The 18,370-nt window shown below is 41.5% G+C and overlaps 1 protein-coding gene across 1 annotated transcript; it reads left to right on the forward strand.

Moving 5' to 3' along the window:
• Window positions 1–470: 470 nt before the first annotated feature.
• Window positions 471–17,838, forward strand: si:dkey-98f17.5 (uncharacterized protein LOC569123 homolog). The gene is made up of 12 exons (XM_046350101.1): window positions 471–818; window positions 2,111–2,222; window positions 2,792–2,885; window positions 5,303–5,357; window positions 10,035–10,175; window positions 10,645–10,805; window positions 13,387–13,485; window positions 14,488–14,633; window positions 14,876–15,047; window positions 15,252–15,364; window positions 15,504–15,591; window positions 15,740–17,838. The coding sequence occupies exons 1-12, from the start codon at window positions 677–679 to the stop codon at window positions 15,791–15,793; spliced, it is 1,377 nt and encodes a 458-aa protein (XP_046206057.1). The 5' UTR covers window positions 471–676; the 3' UTR covers window positions 15,794–17,838.
• The last annotated feature ends 532 nt before the right edge of the window (window positions 17,839–18,370 follow it).

An 18,370-nucleotide genomic window follows, 5' to 3' on the forward strand; every position in this document is an offset into this window, starting at 1 on the left:
ATAAAAAAATCCTACAATGTGATTTTCTGGATTTTTTTTCTCATTTTGTCTGTCATAGTTGAAGTGTACCTATAATGAAAATTACAGGCCTCTCTCGTCTTTTTAAGTGGGATAACTGGCACAATTGGTGGCTGACTAAATACTTTTTTGCCCCACTGTATAGTAGCCTAACCTTACAAGTTTACACAAACATATTGGACTTGGAATGTCAAAATGCCTAAATTCTCACCCAATTTGTAGACAAAAGAGACCCTTCTATTTACTTATATTATGTGATGTATAGTCTACTAAATTAATACTACTGTAAACAGTGCTACTGACATGGCCTCCTTGTTCTTTCGAGCTGTACTTCCACATTTTAGTCTCAGGGCGGCGCTGTCAAGCCTAGATGGGATACGGTTTATGTCAGATTCGCACAGAATATATTTTTTACGTAGTCGGTTCGAATTTATGCAGCAGGTTAGGATAATTAACGTAGCAGGTTAGGATAATTCAATTATGGTTTGGAAAACTGTTGAGTTAGCTAAAATCCGCACAAAACAAATCTACTTTAGACGTCAATTTGACAACTGTATTCAATCTAGCCGTAACCTCATATAAAACGCAAATGGCTCTATCTGTGAGCAAATCATAGACACTGTGCATCACCGTAAACGTTCCCCCTGTCATTTTAAAGATGGTGGAAGGTAGTTCTACAACTGTCATGTCGGGCGGTAGAAAGCCCCGTTCTGTGGCAAACCCTCTGGAATCCGCGATCACCACACCCAGTGAACGAATCTTGAGAGAATGCCACAATTTATATATCGACAGCGAAAACGGTAAATAGCAAGCTATTTCTACACACATAGCCTATATGATCAATATAACAGCCGTGTATATTCGCCATGCCTGCTGTTCAACAAAGTAGCAATTAATTCAAAAGTTAATGCCTGTGTTTACAAGTGCTCGAATATTCTACTCTGATCATCAAGCGTTGTCTGTCACTACTAATATGTCAAACACCCCAAACAAACAGGGTCTTTAACAGTGGCAAACTTATTTGTATTGTTGTTTTTAACCAGGTCTTTAACCAAGTGTTTGGGTGTGTATTTGGCATTAAAAAAATACAATATTAGTCTTGTCATATTTTAAATAAGAAATATAGCCTACAGTTTGTCAAGTGGTGGAAAACGTACTCATTTGTCATACTTGAGTAAAAGTAAAGATACCTCAATAGAAAATGACTCGAGTAAAAGTGAAAGTCACCCAGTAAAACACTACTTGAGTAAAGTCTAAGTATTTGGTTTTAAATATACTTAAGTGTCAAACGTAAATGCAATTGCTAAAATGTACTTAAGTATCAAAAGTAAAAGTGTAAACCATTTCAAATTCCTTATATTAAGCAAACCAGACGGCATCATTTTCTATTTATTTATTGGCAAATAGCCAGGGGCACAATCCAACACGCAGACATAATTTACAAATTAAGCGTTTGTGTTTATTGAATCCGCCAGATTAAAGGCAGTAGGGATGACCGTTGTGTGTTAATTGGACCATTTTCCTGTCAATGTAACGAGTACTGTTGGTTGTCAGGGAAAATGTATCGAGTTAAAAGTACATTATTTTCTTTAGGAATATAGTGAAGTAATAGTTGGCAAAAATATAAATAGTAAAGTACAGATACCCTTAAAAACAATGTAAGTAGTACTTTGAAGTATTTTTACTTAAATACTTTACACCACTGCAGTTTGTTGGCCAGATCATGCTCTCAGGGCCTAAGGCCTACTCTATGTTCATGGCCTATTCCCTGAGCTAGATAACATATGTTCCATTTTGGGAAATGAAGGCATAGATACATTTTTCAACCATTTAAAAAATCTTTCAAATGTGGCATAAGTAAATGTTGTGATATCTGGATAAAGATGGAAAAAGGGGTCTTAGAAAAACATTGTTGGAAAAGGACCCATAATAAGTATGCATTTCACTGTTAGTCTACACCTGTTGTCAGAGAAGCATGTGGAAAATCAAATTTGATTAGATTTGATAGCACGGCTTACCTGATCCATACTGAAACGGTAGTGTCCGAAAGAAAGGAAAGCCGTCTGACCTGTGTATGTTTGTGTGTGTTCAGGGCTGGTGAAGATAGCAAGCCGACTGGGTCTCCGGCTCCTTCCTCCACGGAAGAAGATCATTGTGATGATAATGGGGAACCACTCTGCTGGAAAAAGCTCGTTTATTAATTGGTAATATAGCTCCCTAGTATCACTGCTAAGGATCGGCATAGGCTAGGCCACAAATCAAGAGCCGAGTCGAGTGTAGGAAGGAAGGAAAGAGGGCAAGAGAAAGGAAGAGGCAAATATGTTTGTTAAAATGTGGCTGACGAATGTCCACACAGGGACATGGATTGGAGGTGCCTCAAGATACAGCATTAGCCTAGACGTTGTGGTCTAACAATCCGGTGATTTATTTACCCGAGACCCTTTCCTAATGGAAAGAAAGGAATCTAGCAATTTAGTGATGATGTGAAATATCTAACAATGTAGATGTATGAGTCTGTTTAATGAATATGACATGTAAAGATTTATGTTTTTGTTTTGCATTTGCTTTGTGTAACGTTTTCATTATCACACTGTATCCTAAAGGATATCATGAATCTCATAGTCACACATATATTTGAAATTAATAATAACCGTCAAGTTTGATTCTGTGATTTAAATATATATATATATTTTAAATCCCTAGTGGTGGAATTTGTCAATGTGCAGTGCATTTCACACAATTGTTGACTCAATTTCACTTGCTGCCATTTCAGGTATGTGGAAGAACATATACAGAAAACAGGCGTTGCCATAGAAACGCAGGGATTTACGTTTATAACAAGTGGTCGGAAAAGAGAATCGCTGACGGTAAGTTCGTAGCACCACGCCACCGCTGCCGTGAATGTCTCTCAAAGCTCTTTTAACCATGTCGTAAACAACTTGCTTCGTTTTCAGCCAGTGGCGATTGAATACCATAACAGTAAGCCATGTGGTATGCTAATAATTGCTTACCAATGGTTTACTGTCGCTGGCGCCATGAATCTCATTCATTGCAGCCATAACTATGATCACTGGAGCCTGTTGTTGGTCACCGCTGGTACATATTCAGGAAATCTTTACAGCGTTTTACACTCATTTGGGATTTAGGCATATAGCTGGATCTACACGTTGATGTACAGTGCCCTCCGTAAGTATTGAGACAGTGACACACTTGTTGTTGTTTTGACTCTGTACTGCAGCACTTTCAAGTATAAATGATATGATGACTATGAGGTTAAAGACTGTCAGCTTTAATTTGAGAGTATTTTCATCCATACCGGGTGAACTGTTTTATAAATTACATTACAGCACTTTTTGTACATAGTCCCCCTGTTTTAGGGGACCAAAAGTATTACATTTACATTTACATTTAAGTCAAATGAACCTATACGGTATATATTAAAGTAGTCAAAAGTTTAGTATTTGGTCTCATTCCTAGCATGTAATGATTACACCAAGCTTGTAACTCTACACACTTGTTGGATATATTGGCTGTTTGTTTTGGTTGTGTTTCAGACTATTTTGTGCCCAATAGAAATTAATGGTAAATAATGTATTGTGTTTTGGATTCCCTTTTCTATTGTAAATAAGAATAGAATATGTTTCTTAACACTTCTACATCGATGTGGATGCTACCATGATTACGGATAGTGCTGAATTAATCGTGAATAATGACATGTCAAAGTTAAGAAATGCGAACCACTCACCATAACAATAACAGGGGAGGTTAGCATTTTTGGGGGTATGATATTTGTGTCTTTCTCATTATCGTTATTCACAATTAATTCAGGACTTATATTCTATTATATTCTTATTTACAATAAAGGTGACTTGAAAATTACACTACATTATTTACCATTTGTATTTATTGACTTTTGTATTTGTATTAATTAGGGATCCCCATTAGCTGTTGCCAAGGCAGCAGCTACTCTTCCTGGGGTCCAAACACATTAAGGCACTTACATTTACATATAAAACAAAATATAAAACAGCACATCATATAACATTATTGCACCACTACATATCTACAATACAAAATGTATAATACCACCGTACTACAATGTACGTGCGTGTGCTAGCGCTTGTGTGCGTATGCAATGTTTCTGTACTTTGTGTGTGTCTCTTCACAGTCCCCGCTGTTCCATAAGGTGTATTTTTATCAATTCGTTTCTATTGGGCACAAAATAATCTAAAACACAACCAAAACAAACAGCAAATTCATCCAACAAGCTTATAGGTTAACAAGCTTGATGTATTCATTGTGTGCTAGGAATACGGGACCAAATACTAAACTTTTGACTACTTTAATACACATAAGTGAATTTGTCCCAATACCTTTGGTCCCCTAAAATGGAGTTGACTATGTATTAAAAGTGCTGTAATTTCTAAACCGTTCCCCCCGATATGGATGATGCTTCACTATCCCAATAATTATGGAGAGCACTGTATTCACGTATAAATGTAAGTCGCTTTGGATAAAAGCTTCTGCTGAATTACATATGATATATTCTGTATATTACATTGGGACGTGGTTGCATCTTGATATATTACTCTACTTTTGAGGTCTGAAAAAAAATCGAACAAACTTTCATTTTATGACTTGAAAAATGTCACTGCAGTGAAATTGCGCTCGTGTGAGTTAGGTTAGTTTTAAAAACCAAGCGTGCAGGTACCATGTAACACGCAGATAATGCTTCACACATTCAATCTAGTTTTGACATCATTTTAACTCTGTGTAGTTTTACAATGAGAGGCCACTTTTCTTGGTTGCTTAAGCAATGCATGTATGCCTGTGTAAACGTAATGGTAGTATAGTGGTGATGGCTCACTCTGCATGCTGCTCCATCCCCAGAGTGCCTGGGTGCATATATATATATATATATATATATATATATATATATATATGAGGGAGAGAGGCATATTTGCAGTATCATCAGGCTAGGCAACAAGCTTCTTTCTTTCTCTCTCTCTCCCTCCCCTACCTTGGTGAAGGAGACGAAGATGAATAATGTAATTATAGAGCAGGACTGTAAGGATTATCTGCTTTATATACAGGAAGGGCTTAAAGCCATGCGCGAGCTGCAGCAAAGCCCCTGGCATTGAGACCAAGAATATCGCCTCGCCTGGCTACTCCAGGAGGAAGACATCTTTCTGACCAGCTGGGCTCCCGACAAGTCTATACGTAGCTAGACATTTTCTGTCTCTTCCTACCACCTCTCTCACTATCTGCTTTTAATCTTCCACAGGGAAATGCCACGCTCCATCTCTACCCCCATTTCCGACCACTCCTGGAGTTTAAAGGTAGGGTTTCCCCTGTCGTCGGAAATCCTTTCCAGTGTGCCTGGTTTACGAGTCCGTTTTGTGGCACAATTTTATGTTTATCTCTTGCGTGAGTAAATACGGCGTAAAATTGATTGCCGTCTAACTTCCACAGCTTTATATTCTGTCTATTTCACAGTTGTTGTTTTTTATGCTGTCTTCCTATTTTGAACCCATTGTCGTTTTCACAGCGGCAGGAGAGTCTGCACACCTGTAACTTAATGGCACGTTTGTGTTCTTCTGTCCATTATTCCTATGGTAGGCACATTTTGGTGCCCCTCAGAACCATGAAAAGTGTTTAGTCTGGAGCAGATTTTGCTACTTAAAGTTTTCATCTATTTTGTTCAGGGAGGACTAAAACACACATGTTAGTAAATACAGAAGAACATACATTTCACGGTAAACTGTTTTAATTGAATTAATGCAAACTTTACGCTGGTGTAAAGGCTTAAAAGGGCAGTGCAGTCAAAAACATGATTTTCCTGTGTTTTATATCTTTTCACACTGAGGATGGAATGATTCTATGAAATTGTGAAAATTATGACAATGAACTTTTAATATAAGAGCTGTTTGAAAATATTTTTTTAATAGACCAATAACAAACAGATAGTTTTCAGGTGACACGTCCCTCCCATTTGGCTCCTCCAATTAAGCCCCTCTCTCAGAGCACTCCCAGATAGTCCTAGCACAATTGTTGCTTGAGAAATTGCATTTTTGCTAAGAAATTTTTAAATATTTTTTTACACTTTTAATTGAAAACAATCACAGTAATTGTTACCCAGAAATGATTTGATATTGAGATAAAAATGGCTGCATTGGACCTTTTTTTCTTAAAGTTGTAAATCTGATCCAAGTGACTGTCCACGGTATCAGAACATTGCATCAAATCTACTTGGAATGCATTGATTTCTTACTGAAGTCTTGGTTCAAACATACTGCTGCTTGCTTCGCTCCACAAGGTGTGTCTGTCTGATAGGAGCTAGAGCTTATAGGTGGTGTGTCTTGATGACTAACGCTCAATTCTGAGTCATCATAGTCTGGTTGCGTCTCCGATGTCTATAATAGTGCACACTACTTTTGACGAGAGCCCCGTTCCCTATATAGCGAACGACTTTTGACCAGAGCCCTATGGGGCCCTGGTCAGAAGTAGTGCACTATATAGGGTGCCATTTGGGACATCAGTGTGGTTTAACACTTCATCTGTGCGGCAGACTCTGTGTGGTTGCTTCTCACTGTCATTTATATCTCGGGGAGGTGGAGATGAGACTGGGATTACATAGGACCATCAGACAAAGTCGTGCTGTCATCTTAGGAAAAGTGCCTGTTGAGTAGCTGCAGTAGGTTGGAGCTCCAATTTGATGGCTACAAGGTAGCTGGCAACATGAATGTAGATACGGTCTTGGTGGGTGTGTCCAAGGTGTCTAAGGCCAGGGGAGGGCCTGTGCAGTGCGGATTCAGTGTGTCTCCACATTGACAGCGAGACGTGTACACAGAGAGAGAGGGGGGGGGTTCACCGGGTGCAGAGTGCACACTGCACTGTATGGCGCTGTGAGTCACACGCCCCATCTACGGCAGTGCGGTGGAGTCAGAAGGACAGGAGGAGGAGCTGCTGAGAAATGTCACAGCCGTGAGAGATGGATTAGCCAAGGCACCAGCAGCAGCCACTGCCACTGACTGAGGAGCCACAGGCCGCCCGCTGAGGCGCTGGAGAATCATCATGGATCTGTTCTGGATACAGCTAGCTATTTATGTCCACATCACCACCGACACCAACGCCGTACTCAAACGACATGTTGAGATGTTATTAAGCGGTGGAGGATGACTCATCGAAATCTGTCCTCCGTGTGATTATTGCCATTTGTTTGCTGGTTTACACTGTCTTTCAAGTCTAATTGCTCTATTTGCTTGATACTCTTGTCAGAACAAGAGTGTGTGCTCTTGCTCTTGAGGAACAGGTGTTTAATCAAGTAATATGTTTCGTGTCATTTCCACAGTCTTGGAACAACAGTCTTTAGTCAAAGTCTTGTCAAGAGGTTACATGTTCAGATCTCAAATTTGATGTACAGCATCAAAATGGCATGTCAAGTTATCCGTTTTGACAGCTGTCAGTTTGGTCCAACTCTGGTCGGGTATACTATACTACAGTGCTTGAGTTTGCCTGGATTGGGTTTAACACAGGCGGCTCTGGAGCCACATGTATCAAAACTAGATCAGCGCCCCCTGTCCCTACAATCGTATTAATTGTGACCTAAAAGGCAAAACTGATCCTAAATCGGCACTTCTACTTCGAGATACTTGATATAAACACCCCCCCTGCCCTGTGCTGCCCCGCAGGGTCACGTTGTCTTGCAGCCCTTGACCTTATCCTGGTGCACCGGATATGCCGGGGGGGGGGGGGGCTCTTGCAATGAAGGAATCTATCCCATACTGGGGCAGCATGTCTGTATCTAATCTATTTGATTTGGCTATTTTTAGATGTTCTTCTTGCATAATGACAATGGTAAAAGCACAAGTTGTCTTCTGTCTGTCAACCCCTATAGGGACAGGCACAGGAGTCTGCGCTGCACCCTTAATGTCTTAGAACCGAACCCAACTGGAGCGCAGTAATGGGTGCTGGACCTCATTAACTGTGTTTGACATGCCCCTCTGTTGTGCCGTGAAAGGGACCTTGTCCTTGAGTCTTGGTTGTGTTGTGATTGGAGACGGGGCCGTGTGGGTGGAAATCTATGGAGACGTCTCATCTCGTCTCGAGCCGCTAGGGAGATTGACGCATTAGGGGAGCGAGCAGCCGCGTTGATATAGGAGAATGTTGGGAATGCTAATGTGCACCAACAGCAAGAGAAGCACAAGGCTGTGATTTGTACTGGCTGGTAACACCTGCCTCTCGCAATGATAAAGCCCCAGTGTCATCCCAAGTGGGGGAGGAAGGTGGCTATGTGTCTCTCAACAGTCATCCTGTTCTGATTCTGAGAGGGAAGGGGTTGGGGGAGGGGGAGGGTCAGTCATAGCTGCAGTGCATGGTGTGTTTGTGTGTGTGTCATGTAACCCCCACTGTGCGTTGCTTCACAGTCGTTCTTCACTGGCTAGCTTTATGTCTTACTCCCCTCTGTAAAGCTGCCAGTTGAAGAGCTGTTGTGGGTAACTATGACTACAGACCTCTCTACAGAAGGGGATGGTAAAGGCATAATTCAGACCTTACGAGTCAAATTGAGGGTTGATCTGAGGCCGTGTTTTGTTTTTGTCTGAGTAGAGGGTTTTTAGTGAAGTAGCCTACTGCACTGTACTACTTGCTCTGGATCCAATCAAAATGTTATTGAAATTGTTTACAAATGGTTCATCCTAATTGTCTCTGCAGGCGTATGCAAAATCTTAGAGAAATGTAGAATAGACAGTCCTTGCATTCTTGCAGACTAGCGCTGCGGGCATCGTCCTCAGCTTTCCAAGTATTGACCGCACTGAAGTTTATGGGCAACAAATAAAACAGATTTTGGTGCCGACAGCCTTCAACGGGACTCCACTTCTTATTTATCACCCACAAGTTCTCCAGAAGGGCCGTACTTTAGTCCAGCCTCCTTTACAGCGCCTTCAGAAAGTATTCATACCCTTTGACCTTTTCCACATTTTATTATGTTACATCCTGAATTGAAAATTAATTAAATTTAGATTTTTTTTTTGTCACTGGTCTACACAAATAATGTCACTGGTCTTCACACAATACCACATCATGTCAAAGTGGAATCATGTTTGACATTTTTTTTAAACAACTTAATTACAAATTAAAAGCTGAAATGTCTTGAGTCAATAAGTGTTCAACCCCTTTGTTATTGGCAAGCCTAAATAAGTTAGGAGTAAAAATGTGCTTAACAAGTCACATAATAAGTTGCATGGACTCACTCTGCATGCAATAATAGTGTTTAACATGATTTTTGAATGACTACCTCATCTCTGTACCCAAATTATCTTTAAGGTCCCTTAGTCGAGCAGTGAATTTCAAACACAGATTCAACCGCAAAGACCAGAGAGGACTTAAATCTACTTGGAAAATCTATGGCAAGTCCTGAAAATGGTTGTCCAGCAATGATCAACAACCATTTTGACAGAGCTTGAAGAATTTTTAAAAGAATAATGGACAAATCTTGCACAATCCAGGTGTGGAAAGCTCTTAGAGACTTACCCAGAAGGACTCACAGCTGTAATCGCTGCCAAAGATGCTTCCACAAAGTATTGACACAGTGAATAATTATGTAAATGAGATATTTATGTATTTAATTTGCAAACATTAAAAAAAAATAAAAAAATGTTTTCAGTTTGTCATTATTGTGTGTAGATGGCTGAGGGAAAAAATATATGTAATCAATTTTGAATTCAGCCTGTAACCCAACAAAATGTGGAATATGTCAATGGGTATGAATATGGTAGGAATACTTTCTGAAGGCACTGTATGCACACAGACAGTCCCAATTCACTCCTTTCCTCTTCCTCTTGGCCCGTTCAATGTTTGCAGATATGGAAGGCAGAAGCAATATGGTGGAAGCTCCACCATTACACTGCTTACACCTATCCAGACCTTACAGATCTGATCAAGTTAAAGGGTTCGGGCCAAGGGGGAGGGACCGGGAGCCAATTGGGTCCGGCTGACTTTGTCGTCGTGTGTTGTAGGTGTTACGGACTATCTGTCGGCTGAGATCTCCACCTCCAAGCAGAAGAAGTTTAGTCTGGTGACGTTCGTGGACACACCGGGCCTGGTGGATGGGGACATGGTCTATCCCTTTGATGTCAACCGCGCGATCACCTCGTTTGGTATGACTCATTCCCTTCGCTGGTGTGGCTTGATATGCAGCTAACGCACACATTCTCACCCACGCACACACCCTGATCCCGTCACATAGGCAGGACTGCATCATCTTGTGTAATCATTCTGGTATGTTGGTGCGTGGGGGAGGATGGGATAGCACAAAGAGGATCTTTTGTAATCACTGATGCCTAGTCCCTTTACCCTTCCTTCATGTACATATCGACCTCATATCTCCTACCCCTGCATATTGATCTGGTACTGCTACTCCCTGTATATAGCTACATTTTTGTGTATTTTATTCCTCTTGTGTCGCTATTTCTAAACTCTGCAATGTTGAGAAGGGCTCGTAAGCAAGCATTTCACAGTAAAGTCTACACACCAGTTGTATTCGGGGGCATGTGACAAATATTCTTTGGGACGGATTTGATTGTATCTTTTTATAAACGCATTCTACTTGGGGGTCCCTCTTTCCAGGGGAGCAGGCGGACCTGGTCTTTGTGTTCTTCGACCCTATGGGCCAGGCGCTGTGCAAGCGCACGCTCAACATTGTGGAGAAGCTGAGCGATAAGGTTGCGGACAAGCTGCGCTTCTACCTCAGCAAGGCAGATGAAGCCGGGAGGGAGACGGACAGACAGGTCAGTTACTCTTTGACGATGTACTTTCCATTTAACCTCCATCTAGATCCCTCTGCTGTCCATGCAGTGACTGGATCGATGTCTGTGGAGAACAATGTGTGTTGGTTTATGCTTGTTGGTTCAGAATGGATTAGATTTTGAAGCACGTTATGGCAGTTGCTGTATGGTATAACAATTTCATTTAACTTGGCAATTTTAATTACATCTATTTTTATCACATCAAAATTAAGCAATAAGGCCCGAGGAGGTGTGGTAATATGGCCAATATACAACGGCTAAGGGCTGTGTCCAGGCACTCTGCCTATGACACAGTCCTTAGCCATGATATATTGGCCATATTCACAAATCCCTGAGGTGCCTTATTGCTATTATAAACTGGTTACCAATGTAATTAAAGCAGTAAAAATAAATGTTTTGTCATACCCGTAGCATACAATCTGATACAGTGCATTCAAAAAGTATTCAGACCCCTCCCCCTTTCCACATTTTGTTACGTTACAGCCTTATTCTAAAATGGATTACATTTATTTTTAAATCCTCATCAATCGACACACAATACCCCACAATGAGGATTTTAGAAATGTTTGCACATTTATTCAAAATAAAAAAGATACATAAGTATTCAGACCGTTTGCTATTAGACTCTAAATTTGAGCTTAGGTGCATCCGGTTTCCATTGATCATTCTTGAGATGTTTCTACAACTTGATTGGAGTCCACCTGTGGTAAATTAAATTGATTGGACAGGATTTGGAAAGGCACAAACTTGACTATATAAGGTCCCACAGTTGACAGTGCATGTCAGAGCAAAAACCAAGCGATGATGTCCAAGGAACGTAGAGCTCCGAGACAAGATTGTGTCGAGGCACAGATCTGGGGAAGGGTACCAAAACATTTCTGCAGCATTGAAGGTCCCCAAGAATACAGTGGCCTCCATCATTCTTAAATGGAGAACGTTTTGAACTACCAAAACTCTTTCTAGAGCTGGCTGCCCGGCCAAACTGAGCAATTGGGGGAGAAGGGCCTTAGTCGGGAGGTGACCAAGAGCATGATGGTCACTCTGACAAAGCTCCAGAGTTCCTCTTTGGAGAACCTTCCAGAAGGACAACCATCTCTGCAACACTCCACCAATTGGGCCTTCATGGTAGAGTGGCAAGACAGAAGCCACTCCTCAATAAAAGACACATGACAGCCCGTTTGGAGTTTGCTAAAAGGCACCTGAAGGACTCTGAGAAACAAGATTTTCTGGTCTGATGAAACCAATATTGAACTCTTTGAATACCAAGTGTCACGTCTGGAGGAAACCTGGCACCATCCCTACGGTGAAGCATGGTGGTCACAGCTTCATGCTGTGGAGATGTTTTTCAGCGGGAGGGACTGGGAGACTAGTCAGGATCGAGGGAAAGAGAGATCCTTAATGAAAACCTGCTCCAGAGCACTCAGGACCTCAGACTGGGGTGAAGGTTCACCTTCCAACAGGACAATGACCCTAAGCACACAGCCAAGACAATTCAGGAGTGGCTTCAGGAGAAGTCTCTGAATGTTTTTGAGTGGCCCAGGCTGTGCTCGAACTTGAACCGGATCAAACATTTTCTGGAGAGACCTGAAAATAGCTGTGCAGCAACACTCCCCATCCAACCTGACAGCGCTTGACAAGATTTGCTGAGAAGAATGGGACAAACTCCCCAAAGCTTGTAGTGTCATACCCAAGAAGACTCGAGACTGTAATCGCTGCCAAAGGTGCTTCAACAAAGTGCTGAGTAAAGGAAGTCTGATATTTCAGTTTTTGCCTTGTCATCATGGGGTGTGTAAATTGATGAGGGGGGGAAAAAAACGATTTAATCCATTTTAGAATAAGGCTGCAACGTACCAAAATGTGTAAAAAGTCAAGGGGTCTGAATACTTTCCGAATGCACTGTATTCCACGGCTGTCAGCCAAGCAGCATTCAGGGCTCAAACCAACCAGCTTATAATATGTGTTATAGCACATGTTACTTCCCAAACTTAGAATATTGCATACATGAAATCTCTCTAGAATACCTTTTGTTTTGGCCGTACTGCTGCTCCAGTTTCAACTGTTCTGCCTGCGGCTATGGAATCCTGACCTGTTCACCGGACGTGCTCCCTGTCCCAGACCTGCTGTTTTCAACTCTCTAGAGACAGCAGGAGCGGTAGAGATACTCTTAATGATCGGCTATGGAAAGCCAACTGACATTTACTCCTGAGGTGCTGACTTGCTGCACCCTCGACAACTACGGTGATTATTATTATTTCACCATGCTGGTCATTTATGAACATTTGAACATCTTGGCCATGTTCTGTTATAATCTCCACCCGGCACAGCCAGAAGAGGACAGGCCGCCCCTCATAGCCTGGTTCCTCTCTCTAGGTTTCTTCCCAGGTTTTGGCCTTTCTAGGGAGTTTTTCCTAGCCACCGTGCTTCTACACCTGCATTGCTTGCTGTTTGAGGTTTTAGGCTGGGTTTCTGTACAGCACTATGAGATATCAGCTGGTGAAAGAAGGGCTAAATAAATAAATGTGATTTGATTTGAGTTTTCATTTGGTTGTTTTCCCATGAACAGCGTGTCATGATGCAGATAGTTCAGGAACTGTGTCGCCGACCGGGGCTGAACAAGTGTGGCTTTGAGATGCCCACCATATACATCCCTAACCCCCAGAAGGTAAGACACCACGGACTAAGGCTAGACAAGTCTGTCTCAGAGACCTCGTTCGATATAGAGACCTCGTTCAATATAAAACTCCGCACAAAGTCACAAATGTAGGTTGAAAGGTATTCTCAAAGCATTTCCTGATATTTCAATGTGTATGTACAATGAGAACAAAATGTCTTGGTGTTTTTTCACAGGATATTTAGGCCCTACCGCCCTCTGCCCCGTTTAGCTTGCCTCACAGTTAATTTGACAAAGTCAATCAAGTAGTGGTAAAGCTGAAGAGTTCCTTTTCAGCTACTACTTTACCAGGTATTTTTTTTATACATTTCTACTGAACTGATAATTAATAGGGCAAGTAGGATATATATGAGGCTTTTATGTGCAAAATAATTATATTTTGAAACCATGTGGATGGGATGAGAATAAATAAAAAAGTTTTATTAAAATATTAAACCCATGACACTGTCCTCTGGAGGGAGGCTATGGAGTTGTTTCAGAGCATTTCCGTCAAGTGTAGCCTACTCCCTGTAATCGATCTTCAGCTGTTGAACGTAGTTTGGTTAGGTATGGATTTAAGGCACTCTTGCTGTGGAAGGTAAATCCTCCTGATCAGGAGATCTGATGACTGTGGATCGCTGAGAACAGGATGAATCACTTGTGTTATGACAGCTGGGAGAGTTACATTCTGTCTCAGTGGGACTAGGGGTTATAAACCACCAGGCCTGATCAGCCACCTTTAGCAGCTTCAGACCTGAGTAATCGCTCCCTCATCCGATAATCAATGGTCGTCAGGCTGTGCGATGGATGGTCGGTGGATTTTTGCATTCGTCCTGCACCAATGAATTACTGCTGAGAGAGGGAGGCCAAACTTTCCAGTCTTTCCTTCTCAAAACTCCAAAACACATACAGTAAATCAACATCAGAAGTGATCAAAATGCATTGTGTACTTTATGGAGGAGGATGTTGTGTGACCAAGAGTTTGGCTGCTTATTCCTCTGTCCTGTTGTCCAGCCGAGCCGGTGTGTGAACCAGATCGACGGAGTGTGTCAGACGATAGAGAAGACCATCAACCAGGCCGTCCAGAAGACACTGGACCAGCTGGAGAAGGACTGTGACCTCATCTCCTCCACAATCGACAGCAAATTGTCCCAGGACAGGTAAGAGAAGGAAACAGTAGGTATCCTAGTGGTTTGAGAGGTGGACCAGTAACCGAAAGGTTGCTCGTTCAAGTCCCGGGCCGGGTGACGGACAAAATAGGGCTTGAACTGGCCACTGGAGAGCTGCTGGTGTCATTCTACCCTTGTAACCTTGAGCAAGGCACTGAACCCCAAAAATAGGGGACCAGGCTATTCCTCTCAAAGCTCCATTAACCCCTGGGCCTCTGTCTGTGTTCCTGCAGGGCGGACGTGAGTTTCAACAGCAGTGTCCGTCTGCACTCCTTCCTGTGTGGGGCACTGGGCATCCTACTGCCGTGCCTTTTCCTCCTCAGCTTCGTCGTCAACACCCTAACTCCAGAGGAGCTGCAGGAGCTGCTGGGAGATGGGCTGGCCAAAGCCCTTGGGCTCTCCATGGTAGGTAACCTCTGACTCCTAACCCCTGACTCAAACATTCAGACCCTGAATTTCAAATCGCCCCCTAGCCCTCTTCCCTAGGCACTCCTGTAGATGCATTACGACGCAGCTCTAATGAGCATGACCAACCAAGAATAAGAATAATATCCTGTTTGCCTCAAAATACTGTTCTAAATACTGCTGTTGTTATGCTCGTCTCAACAGGGTGTAGTTGTCTTTCTGTGGACCTGGATACCAGAGGATTTCCAGATATTGTTTGTGATCATATTTGGTGTACTCTGCTACTTTTTCTTTTGTCTTGCCAAGTATTTTGCCCGGTAAGCAGAATCACTGTTTCTCTCTTTTTCTCACGCACAAAAAACACACACTAATCCATTGCTTACTCCAGTCCCCCCCCCCCATGAAAAACATTTCCCACTTTGATTGACAGCCGTTGTCATGTGATTGTGTCCTCAGCCAAGGGAATAGGACTCTTACGAAGAAGGAGAAGAGAAGCCTCACAGAGTACAGCGATTACGTCCAGGATGTCGTCAAAGCCAAGAAGGTGCGATTTCATTGCAATAATTCTCATTCAGCAATTCGGTCGAAGAAGTTGTGTATATCAAGTGTGTCGATTTAGATATATTTCTGAGGCATGAAATGCGCTACTGGGTACATATCATCTGTATTCCATTCTCAACTTATTTCAACAGGGAAAACTATACGAGGAGTATCTCGCACAGTGTGCTGCTGAATATGACTTCTGATAAGGGGCGGGCGGATCCATCGGAAATCTACATGCCGGACTTTCTCGTCGATTAATTGTTTTGTAGGACGTCATCGTAAGTCTTTTCCTAATCACACTGATCAAGGGCTCACATGCCTAGGATTGCACAATTTGGGAAGCTTTCTGGTACATTTATATGCCACTGGGCAGAGGGAGAAGTATTTCTTTCTGTAATAAAACTCATTCTGATTGGCTGGGCCTGGCTCCACAGTGGGTGGGCCTATGCCCTCCCAGGCCCACCCATGGCTGCGCCCCTGCCCAGTCCTGTGAATTCTGTCGATTATGGCCTAATTTATTTATTTCTATTGACTTATAACTGAGTCAAATCTTTGAAATTGTTGCATTTTGCTTTCATATTTCTGTTCAGTGTAGAACTCAATTTGTGGGATACAGTATATAACTGTGAGAGAAATATAAAGTGCCTTTTCTATTTGGAAAACTGTGATTTAAGAAGTATCTCAATCTGAAATTTCTCGTGACTTTTTCAGGACGTGTATGTATTTACATCTGAAAGCATGTATGGGACTGTTTACTTGTTTATAGGCTACCTTTCTTAAATGACTCTCTAAGCTAAAAAGCAAACAATTTGCTGGCAAGGTGTTTCTTGATGTCTTTTTGAAACATCTTAGATTCTAACGTTTGAACGTGCTTGGGGGATCCTTTGACATTTTGTAATGAATATGTTGTATTACAAACTACAGTATCAATAGAAGTGTCTGTATTCTGGACAAGAAATCAAAAATCTCCATAATGCTGATTAACATTAACGAGTGTCCCGACAGCGATTTATTATCTTTTCTATGGGAATGCAAAGGTAGAGATGATCATGACGTGAGAACACTGTGTGTGTGGCAGGGAATGCTATTTTATGGCAATATGGAGACACACAAACTCTATTTTAAAAGGCCAGACTTTTTTTAGCAAGACTGCTTCCACATGGTTAGCAAATTAAATAGAACAGTCAGTTCGGGCAATGCTTTCTCCTGCCTCCTATTTCCTTTCATGAGAAAGATTCCCAATACAGAATGTAGAATGGTTCACACAGCACAGTATAGTAGTAGTGAAAGGTGTGAGAAGTATTTAAGCAATAAGGCCTGAGGTGTGACACATTGCCAATATACCAGGGCTAAGGGCTGTTCTTAAGCACGATGCAACATGGAGTGCCTGGACACAGCCCTTAGCTGTGGTATATTGGCCCTATATCAAACCCCCCCAGGTGCCTTATTGCTATTATAAACTAGTTACGAATGTAATTAGAGCAGCACAAATAAATGTTTTGTCATACCCGTGGTATACAGACTGATATACCACGGCTGTCAGCCAATCAGCATTCAGGGCTCGGCCCACCCAGTTTATAATCCTACTTGTGAAGTGAAGCCCTGACTAAGCACTGATGTGTATTTCACCTTCTGAATGTCTCCTTGTTTGGTAGTACTTGGTTATAATACTCAATTATATGGATTAGTATGCCGTTTGTCTTACTGCTAGTCTTTGGATCAGTGAAACGTAAAATAACCATTTAATGCCTTCAAATGAGAACTTGTTCTCAACTAGCCTACCTGGTTAAATAAAGGTGAAATAAAAAAATGAATACAGTATATAGAATATATATATATATTTATTGGCCTCATAAGGTGCCTGTTTTGGGGTCATTTATACTTGTACAATGCAGAATACCTCCACTGTGTGCTGTTTGCAATAATGTTTCAAACTGGAAACACAAAGTTTGGGTATGTCTTCGATGTAGCTTTAGGGAATAATCACAACTGAAGTTCTTGTGAAATGGTGCTGTTTCTACATGTATTAGGGTTCTTGTGTACTGGTGTTTCCGATGTTATTTATTTTTCAATATAATATACTTAAATTATGTAAATGTATCTTGTTTTTTGCTTGTATAACTTCTAGAATGTTCAACCGTCTGATAAGCCTAGTTTACGTGTTGCATTTCCTCAAAGTAGGTCTCTTATACATTAAGCTATACTCTGTAACAATGTAATATAAGGTAATTAAATGTTTTCTGATTAATCCTGTGTAATGTTGTGTATTTTCTACCATGATCACAAACCAGGGATCAGTTTGAGAACTAGAACATTGCATTTAAAAATGGTCCAGTGTCTGTATAGGTTCACACACTGCTTTGTGTAAAGCCTTATTTGCATATTTCCCAGTGTGCCTTGCCTTTTGGGTGAAGTGTAGTTACTACCCATAACTGTATCCATTTTCAGTCTTGTAGCCTTCAAGTGAGATCCTAAGCAAATTTAGAACAATTTTAGTATTTCGTAAGGCATAGTTTTCCTAAAAGAGTGACGGGAAACTGAGGCTCTGTCCACAATGCATATTAGTGACATCTGGCCAGCAATATGGCAGTGTGATTTTAAAAATAAAAATATTCACTGTTTTAATCAAAACTCTGGTGCAGTGGTAAATTGTCTTTAGTAGCCTGTAACCAGATTCACATCATGCTTCCCTTTTTGCCTTCAAGTTACCTATTTTTCAAAAATGTATATCGATGGCATTATTTGGGATGCTTAATTAAGCGATAAGGCACGAGGAGGTG

This window comes from Oncorhynchus gorbuscha, linkage group LG05 (assembly GCF_021184085.1).
Source record: "Oncorhynchus gorbuscha isolate QuinsamMale2020 ecotype Even-year linkage group LG05, OgorEven_v1.0, whole genome shotgun sequence".
Lineage (NCBI taxonomy): Eukaryota > Metazoa > Chordata > Actinopteri > Salmoniformes > Salmonidae > Oncorhynchus > Oncorhynchus gorbuscha.